Consider the following 9,181-nt stretch of genomic DNA (forward strand, 5'->3'; position numbering starts at 1 on the left):
CAACGAACTACACTTCCCAGGAGGCCTAGCGTCAGAATCCCCGTCTGTCCTAGTCCTCCGAGATGTCTTTGACCCGTGGTGACTGCCTCCTAGAAGCCCAGTTAGGCAAGTTTTAAAATCTGGATTTCTGCCTCTATCCTGGCGCCCAGACTAATAGCTATAGTAATCAGACCTCTTTCCCAACCCTCATCTTTCCAGATCAAACAAGTGCTAACCTTGTACCCTTCTCCATTCTAACTGGCAAGAAATGTTATTTCACCCATCACTACTCTCCTGGGATAAACTGGTAGCCTGACTATGGTTAACGTTGGAAGGTAAAATGGGACTCCCATTGTACCCAAACTCAGAAAGGTCGCCAACCTTCTCATCCCTCCACCCCAGTATCCCCAAACCTCAAACTCCAGGGATGGGGGTCAGATGAAGCACGTCATTTTATTTCACAAAGACTGTACAAAATTCCTTATAAAATATGGGATAGATGCCACCTGGTTACCTCATCCTGCCCCTATCCAACTCAACTGTGGAGGGGCAGGTGAGGGTGGGAAGTGTGAGATGGAATAGCATTATGTACAAGGCGGGGTTGAAGCGATAGGTACAAGTTCTTTCCTATTTACACTATTTCACATATTCACAGGTACATAGGGAGCCAGGAGAGAGTGGGCTCCGGCTCTGTTCTCTTGTATAAAAAAGCACCAGTGTCCTGGACTGGACACCCACTGCTGTTAGAGACGCAGCGGGGCCCAGGGCCTGATCGTCACCGACTGATATCCCGACTGGAGTCCCACAACTTGGCGTTAGGTGGCTCTGCCCGAAGGCGGGCGAAGAAAGGGTGCTGAAGGGCTTCGCCCAAGGTCAGCCGCTTAGCAGGTTCATATTCTAGCATGCTTTCAATCAGATCGAAGAGCTGATGGTGTTCCTCTGCCTCCGAGGTCAGATATCGCTGGTGGTGGAGGTTGGGAAAAAGGTGAGGCACGATGCCTTTTATAAACCCTGCCTTCTTCGTCAAGGCCCTAGCTTTCTTTCAATTCTGGAGGACCAAGGCTCTGCTTGCAACTATTAAGAACGCTACCTCACCATAACCACACCATGACCATTTCTGCTGTTACAGCTCAACCTACCCTCCTACTAGCACAATTATTCCTTCATAGTCTTTGAAAGTTCTATTTGTGTATCCTTGTCAATTTCATGAATCTTCTTTAGCTCCTCATTAAAATGTAAGCTCTTCCAAAGTAATTTATTCTTTTCTGTCTGACCTAAAGAATCCAGGACATTGCTTTCATCTCTGGTTGGTTCAAGAAAGACATGGCTGTCTAACCTCATTCCCTCCATAAAACTACTCTCTCTTATCTCTCTTCTACCAACAAAAGATGTCTTCTTTCAGTTGTCCTCCCCTTCTTTCCTAACCCTATGCTTGTGAAATGCACTCCAGGGGCAAAACACCTTAAGAAGGAAGTAATCTCTGGGTGGTGGGCACTATTTATTCCCAGCCCGGCTCACCCGAAGTGGTTTGCAGTTTTCTCGAACGTAGCGTCCAGCTGACGTGTTCTCATCCCAATCCAGGCGACCCCGATAAAAATATTTCTGCTTCCTAGAGGGGAAGGGGGAGGTTGAGGAATCAGGAGGTTCCTCTTGCTGTGGGATAACTCCCTTATTCCCCCATCTGAGAGTAGCTGGGGGGAGGGGAGATGTCAAAGAAAAAAGAAAATGATGTGATATAGACCAATTTTGTGGAGAGAAGAGGAAAAGGGTTAAGTCCCTCCCACTCAAGGTTCACCTTGTCTTTCGGATCATCCGGGAGGGGATAGGACCCAAGATCCTTTCCATCATGGCTAGATGTTCTCTGTTGTCATGGGTCTGGGAAACAAAAACAAAACTGAGCATGGAACCAGGAGGGGATGCTGAGGACTAGCCACCAGGAAGATAGGCAGTGTGGAGGAGCGAGTAGGCAGGTCCTCAGCAGATAGAGAAATCAGGTAGGATAGTGCCTAGTGGTCACATAAGATATCCCACCACTTACTTGGAAGAGGGTGAAGCCAACATAGTATTCAAAGATGATGCAGCCTATGCTCCACACATCACAAGGCTGTGACCAGCCCAACTCTGGGTAGGAATGAGAAGGAAAAGGTATTATGAGGCTCAGGGGGCCCCATCCTTACCACCACACCAACCCCAACATATTTGAACCACCTTGTTCTCCCCGCCTTACCGAGGATGACCTCTGGTGCTCGGTAATGGCGAGTGGAGACAATGGTACTATGGTGTTCATGGTCAAAGGTGGCACTGCCAAAGTCTACCACCCGCACAGCTGTGCTCTTCACGCTGCGCTCATCTCGCTTCTAGGAGCAAAGCAGGAAGAGAATGAACCTCTGCACTGAGATTGAGAATGAACCAACCAAGATTCTACCACTATTCTCTGAAGTGCTCCTGAGCCTTAAAAAGCACCTCTGATCTCTTGCCTGCTCCCACACACGCCAGAGAATCTCCTGCTTTACAGCCTCCCGAATACCGAGCAGAGTACTTGCAGAATGGGAGAGGAAGAGGAATATGGAATAATTATGGAACAGCACACATGCCCCTCTGCATCCGAAGAGTATACCCACGTGACTGGTATATAGTCTTTTGGAAAATATATAGCAGGTAGCAAAGGGAGAAAGAGCTTCCTTAGCTGAGATCTCCATTATCTCCAGTTAGCCAAAGGAGCTGAGCTCTCTACAGAAAACCCAAACTAAGAACCTTAAAAGCATTTTCACTCTTTTGGAAAGTTAACAGAGGTTCTTTTGCCAAGTTCTCTTCCAATTTAAGTGTTACATCTCTCCCTTTCAATCTATTCTAGCACTCTGGTTTTACTCAGTCAGAGCCAGAGCAGAAAATGTGGTAGAAAGAAATAAAAGACAGGACACAAAGGGCTAAGAGAAAGGCCAAGTGACAGGGACACCTGCACCCACTGGCCAAGGGGCAGAGCTTGTCCATCTTACCTTCTCTAGATTGTAGGTGAGCTCGTAGTCTGAATTCACAAACAGAATATTTTCAGGTTTGAGGTCCGTATGTGTCAGCTTGTTATCATGGAGGACTGCAGAGGAGAAGGCCAGGTCAGGGCTGGTTCAGGTGGACAGGGCTAACTGGCACCAGCTGACCCCAGGCTTGGTCACCTAGCTTAAAGCTGGTGAGGAGGTAGGTCCACAATCATTAGGCTGCTTTCTGTTCTATATCCAAATGAAATGCCTGGTCTAAGAAGCCCTATACTTATTAATGTAAGATATATATGTATGTATCTCTCAACAATGTATAAGATGATTTGCTACGAGTTGCATTTTTGTACTGACTCTTGACATGTGTTTGACATCCTGTGAATTCAGCTCTGTGAAACCGTATTGTTATGAAGACTCAAGAGGAAGTATGTACTAGTCTGGATCCCCTACCTGGCCCCTTGGCTGCACTACTCCCTGCCCCCACCTGCTTTGTTGGGATCAGTCAGCATCTCAGCTCAGACAAATATAAACTTCTAGCTTGAGGAATCTTTTTGTCTCTTTGTGCTTGCTGCATGGCTTACACTTTCCCAAGGAAGGGGAATGAAGGAAAAAAAAAGAGGTAATTAAGTGCTTTGATTTCAAATGCTTTTTCTTCCAGCTCCTGCTAGGCTGAACGTGGAGTAAAAGCAATCAGTGATGGTGAGGACATCAGTGGAGGAGTTAAGTCAGAAGAGGAAGAGATGTCAACAGAACAGTGAATAAAAGAACTGCAGATAATCAAGTTGACTGTTTAGGGGCTTCATCAGTGCACAACTGAGACAGAAGAGGTCCAACGGAGGGAGGGGCTGCCCCAGAGTCCGCCTCGGCCCGCCCCACTCACACTTGACGGCCTGGCACAGCTGGTAGGCCATATGGCGCACTTGGTGGATGGGGTAGGGCAGGTAGTTGTTGTCTTTGAGGAAATCGAAGGTGCTAAGGCCCAGAAGCTCAAAGGAGATACACATGTGGCCATGGTAGTCAAACCAGTCAAACATCTGGACACAGAGGCTGGGAAGAGAGATGGGGGAAGGGGGATGTCTGATGAGCTCCCTTCTGCCCACCACCCCTCCAACATAGAGGGACTGCATAGCTGCTGATTCCACACACTTGTGTAAAAACATGCCAGCTAATATCACCAAGAAAATTCAGTTCAGCTAGGGAATGGCCTTTCTGGCAGATCCAAGAAGAGATGTACTGCCTGTCATGTTTCAAACTATTTTCCTACATTTTAAATAGCTAAAAAGAAAAAAATTGTATTTGCTGAGGAGCTGCTAAGTACCAGGCTCCAGTGTGGATCACGAATTGTCAAACTGCCACTCCTACATCCTGACCCCAGCTCCCAGCTCTGAAAGTCACTCACCATCAGCTATCATTGAGCCCATCTTTATGTCTATTATGCCTTTAATAGTCTTATTCTATACTTGGATTATGGAAAGTGTGTGAACAGAAATATTAACACATAAGTATCTGTGGCCTTCTCAGCATAGTTCTGGGTATTAAAAGCTCAATTAATTTTTTGATGAAAATGTTGATTCTCAGTCTCAGGGCCATTTCTGGGCATATCCCTCCTGGGCTGGAGCCAAACTGTGGAGCAATTTGCCCTCAAAACAAGGAGAATGGATTAAAGAATAACACAGGCCCTTCCTTCCTGCCCTAATGTTCTACTGCTCTAAGATGATAAATTAAAGACGAATGGATGAGAAGGTCTAGGACTCCCCTGCCTGCCTAACACAGGTCAGGAAGGTTTCCTGTATAGGGATGGAGCCGCTTAGACTCCCCACATACTCCTTTGCTTGCTTACTTCTTGTTGTCAGGGTCCTTCTCATTGATTTTCTCCAGCACGTTGATTTCAAGTCGAGCTGCTTCCTTGTACTTTTCCACATTTTTAATGATCTTCAGGGCAACTCGAGCCCCGCCCCTATAGAATAACAGAAGAGGCTTTTGGTAGAATCTCAAGAACATCTCAGACTGAACAGGGGATTAAGAAATTCTACCTTTGGCTAATCAGCAAAAAAGTCCCAGATAATCTCCCTACCTCTTTACACCTAGCAGACGTGGAGTACAGAGGGGGCTGACAGTTACCTGCGATGGTCAACACACTGTACAACTCGGCCGAAGGTCCCCTCTCCCAGGGTGCTTACGATTTCATCTGAAATGAAAAAGAGCAGGGTCGGGGAGAGGGAGGGAGAGAAGGTGGGGAATGAGCTGAGTTGGAAGAAAAAGGGTACAGCAACCTGGGGTGAGGAGATGAAGGAAGGGGGAACAGATACAGATGGTCACAGGAGGAGAAAACCCCTGCGTGATTCCCACCACCTTTAACCCAGGGGCCATGAGAGCTGGAAGTGGACAGCAGAGGTCAATCTCAACAGCAACTCAAACCACCCAGATAAACAACACCACTGAGAAGAGGCAAAAGAGGCTGTGACTTGGGTTGGCTCGGGATGTTAGGATGGCTATGGGACCATTACAGGCTATAGGATTGTTACGATTTGGCTTGTACATCGCTCTTGTAGCCAGTCCCCGACGTGGTAGATGAGGTGGCCCTCAGCGTCGTCCTCTACACTCTTGGCTCTCCGGCTGCTGTGCTGCTGTCGGGGGGCGGGGGGGGTCGGAGCAAGCCAGGTGTCGGAGCGGGGGCCGGAGGGAGGCGGGGTGGGTGGTGGAGGGGTCACCGGTCACAGGCGCCCAGCCAGGGGGGACAGACGATGATGGGGGACAGTGGAAGGGAACACGTCAGATGCAGTAAGGCGGATCGGGGTGAGAAGAAAGAGCGGCGCATAACCCAAGTCCCCAAACCCAAAATGGGAACAGGGAGAGGCACGGGCAGAGCAGAGAAGTGGTGTCGTTGCCAATGTCACCCACAACCCCATGCTCTACACAATGCCCTTCCAGGTGGGCACAGATCTCCCATTGCCCCCACCCAAGCCCACCTGCTGAGGGGGCCGTGGAGCCCAGGGCTTGGGGGAGAAAGGCAGTTCACAAGCAAGGTCCCCACTAGAAAGTGGAAGCCTCTGGGGTAGAAGAGCTGCTCCCAATACAGTCAGCCCAGCATGCCAGGGAGGGCACTGGGGTTCACAAATGCTCTGTGCCCATCCATCTCCAAAGCAGATTCAGGGCCCTCCAAGAGTCGGAGAGCCTCCAAGAGAGTAGACACTCAGCGCCCACCTCAGTGTTCATACCCCAATGCTTGGCTGAGAAGAAGGATACTTCTCACTTACCGGGGTCCCAGAGGGCTGAAGAAGAGTAAGGAGAGGAAGGGCCTGGGCTGGCACTTACCGAAGACGAGCGGCTGAATGTCCGGCTGCGTCGCCTTCGCCGTCTATGCTTCCGCCGGCTGCTGCGCTGGCTGCGGTAACTGCTGTTCTCCCGATGATATTCGTAGGAATGCCGGTAGTCCGCGTCGTAGTAGGCTTCTCCCCGATCCCGGCTGTAGTCATTGCGCCTGTAGCTGCCACAGTATCGCCGGTCATATGCCCTCCGGTCTGATGAACGATCATCATAGCTGCTGTTGGACGACAACACCATTAGGTGCATCTGTTCAGGCCACATTCCTTGCCATACCATGTGACAAGGCCCTCCCTCACCGAGGACAAGGAGTAATGCTAGAAAAGTTGCTCTCACACACTCAAGTCACTCTGAGAGGACCAAGACCCAGGGCAGTGATGTAACCAAGCACAGAGGAGGATCCCCACACCTGCATGTCACCAAACCTCTGAAAAGACATCTGCAGAACAACTCCTTCTGAGAGCCTCCTCCTCCCCTCCAGTGATGCAATGGAACAAAGAGCCGCTTCTTTCTCCAGCCTTTCCTAACTGATACCTAGCTTTGCTCCCTAACTATCCCTAACCCATCCCTCCCACTGAATATGCTGCTAAGTTATTAAAACTCTGCAGCTCTATATTTGTCTTGTCTGTTAACTCGTTCGTTAGTTACCTCTAGCCCCAAGTCTTTTGCATTTGCTCTCCTTTGTCTAGGACACTTCTCCACTGTCTTTTAGACAAGCTTAGGTGTCACCCTCTCTGGGAAGTTTTCCCTGAACTACACACATTGCCCCACTCCAACCAAACCTGTGGGAAGCTTCCTCAGCCCCTTACTATATACTTTCTCCACGATAATACTCTTAACACCACAGTGTAAATGGCTTATTTTGTCATCCATTTTGACCATCCCCTTCCCCCAGTTGCTTAACATGAAACCAATAAATCTGTGCTGAATACATAAACGACTGGGCCGAGTATGGGTTTCTCTTCCCGAAGCCTCACCTCCGGGAACGGACGTGGTAGCTGTCTTCCCGCCGGCGCCGCCGAGTCCGGTCACTGCTACTTGACCAGGAGCGGCTTCTTCGTCTCTTATGCTTTCGGCTCCGGTAGTGTTCATGGTAACTCCCCCGGCTGCCTCGCTCTGAAGAGTGGTACCTTCGAGGATGAGGCATCTGGAAGGGAAGGTAAAATTAGAAATAGTGGGGCAGCTCTGAGTTTTCAAAAGTCTCTTCCAAGGACTGGCTGCTCCAGAGATGTTAAGCTGCCTTCTGCTCTTCTATTTCTACCTCTTTTGGCCACCCACAACTCCCTTGGTTTTCCTCTGTTCTCAAAATCCCTTCTTAATAAAGTATATATTCTACTAATGCTGGCTGAAAAATTTAGGAAGCTTCCTCCCACTCAGCTCACTGCTCTACTCTGATTTACCTCAAACATGGCTTCAAGAAGATACTCAGGTGTGGGCCAAAGCTTATTACAGCTCAGACTGTGTAACTGATAGAGACTGCCACAGTTCATCCTTGGCTGAGATCTAGAATAGTTCCTCACAATTCAACAGCAAGAGAACAATGCTTTAGTATACGCTATTGTGACAAATATTTACAATCACTGAAAGTGGATCTCATCTCAACTAGACCATCCATGTCCTGAGGGTAGGAATCCAGTTTTACCAGGTTTCTACACATAGTAGTGTATACCAAATAAAAGCAAGTTCCAGGGATCTGAGTCTGGCCCCTTGAATTACCTGAATCTTCTCTCACATCACTGGCAAAAAATCCCCCTTGAATGATTTTAATACAGGAGGCCCCAAACTGCAGTCAGCTTCCCATCCGGCCCCTCCCTTTTATGCTAAGAAGTAGAGAATAATTGGTTGTTAATTAATATCAGCACTAGTTGGCTAAAAGCTGGCCACCTTCCAGGTATTGGAATCGCAATAGCATGGTGCACAAATTCTTTTTTTCCTTCAAGGAAAGAACCAGAGAGAAATCACTGTCACAATCCAGGAAGATGAGAAAAGGAAAGGAGAATAGAATTAAATATGCCCAGAGACATAAGTCTTGGGGAAGGGCGTGGGTTAGGTGTGGATAAAGCTCCAACATCTGGCTCCCATTCTGAGCTAATTTTCAAATTGAGGAGGACGGTGGTAATTGATTCATTCCTGGCCTATCAGGGCTTGTAGGAAACTAAGAAGATGCAATCACCAGATTCTCCCACATAATTCAACCTTGATTAGCATTGCCACATTTCATCTCATCATCTTCTCACATACGTACTGCTACCAAAGTCCCTCACAGACTTTCCTCTCTCCCATCCCCGTAAGTATCTGCAGCCTACAACTTTCTCAACTTGTCTTTTTTTTCTCTTTCTCAGAAAATCCAGTACTAACCCTTAGAGTCAAACTCTTGCCACATCCTCCAAGAGACACGGCATTGTGTTCTCCCTCTCTAACTTTGGTCCAACTTTGATATTATGCTCTTTCTCGTCTCTGGAACCACTCCCATCTCTGCTCCATCACTCCTCTTCTACTTTGGTCCCTCCCAACTTTCCTACTGGTCTTCCCGAAAACATCTAAGGCAGATCGACCTTCCACTTCATCTTCCTACTCCTCACCTCTGCCACTTCAGAGGTCTCAGCCCTTCCCCTCTCCTAATCTGGCCCTGGCTCCTTGCCCCCCAATCCAATCTTATCCCTGCCCGCCCCGCAGTCGCCATCTTTCCGCGCGGCCCCGCGGCCCGCCAGCCCGCGCGCTCACCGTTCTGGCGGCGAGGCCCGTGCGCTTGTCCCACAGGAAGTCCGTGATGGCGGCGGCACTGCGGCCGGAGTCCCGGCACCCCCGCGGCGACGAAGTGCGGCTCCACCCCCCCAACCCGAGACCCTGGGACCTCCCGCCTCGTTCCCGGGCTCCGCTCCAGTCCC

General features: G+C 49.1%; 1 protein-coding gene across 5 annotated transcripts; it reads right to left on the reverse strand.

The window, feature by feature from the left end:
- Nucleotides 1-413: 413 nt before the first annotated feature.
- Nucleotides 414-9,152, reverse strand: CLK2 (CDC like kinase 2). 5 transcript variants are annotated; one of them, XM_074349553.1, is made up of 13 exons: nt 9,018-9,152; nt 7,271-7,440; nt 6,285-6,510; nt 5,509-5,593; nt 5,091-5,157; nt 4,810-4,926; nt 3,850-4,016; nt 2,976-3,070; nt 2,207-2,336; nt 2,018-2,100; nt 1,775-1,854; nt 1,498-1,588; nt 414-940 (listed from the first exon to the last, which is right to left on the reverse strand). In XM_074349553.1, the coding sequence occupies exons 2-13, from the start codon at nt 7,438-7,440 to the stop codon at nt 755-757; spliced, it is 1,497 nt and encodes a 498-aa protein (XP_074205654.1). In that variant the 5' UTR covers nt 9,018-9,152; the 3' UTR covers nt 414-754. The 5 variants fall into 5 exon arrangements, with proteins under 5 accessions (XP_074205654.1, XP_074205653.1, XP_074205652.1 ...); XM_074349552.1 differs by having other exon boundaries at nt 5,509-5,596; XM_074349551.1 differs by having other exon boundaries at nt 6,285-6,513.
- Between the last annotated feature and the right edge of the window lie 29 nt (nt 9,153-9,181).

This window comes from Camelus bactrianus, chromosome 21, assembly GCF_048773025.1.
Source record: "Camelus bactrianus isolate YW-2024 breed Bactrian camel chromosome 21, ASM4877302v1, whole genome shotgun sequence".
Taxonomy (NCBI): Eukaryota; Metazoa; Chordata; class Mammalia; order Artiodactyla; family Camelidae; genus Camelus; species Camelus bactrianus.

Excerpts from the sequence above, each read along its gene's own strand:
- CLK2 (XM_074349550.1), bottom strand. The coding sequence starts at position 7,440 with ATGCCTCATCCTCGAAGGTACCACTCTTCAGAGCGAGGCAGCCGGGGG. Across the intron at positions 5,158-5,508 it reads GGACTGGCTACAAGAGCGAT|ATGAAATCGTAAGCACCCTG; the intron begins GTACAAGCCAAA and ends TTTTCATTTCAG. Across the intron at positions 2,337-2,975 it reads TCACCTACAATCTAGAGAAG|AAGCGAGATGAGCGCAGCGT; the intron begins GTAAGATGGACA and ends CTTTGCTCCTAG.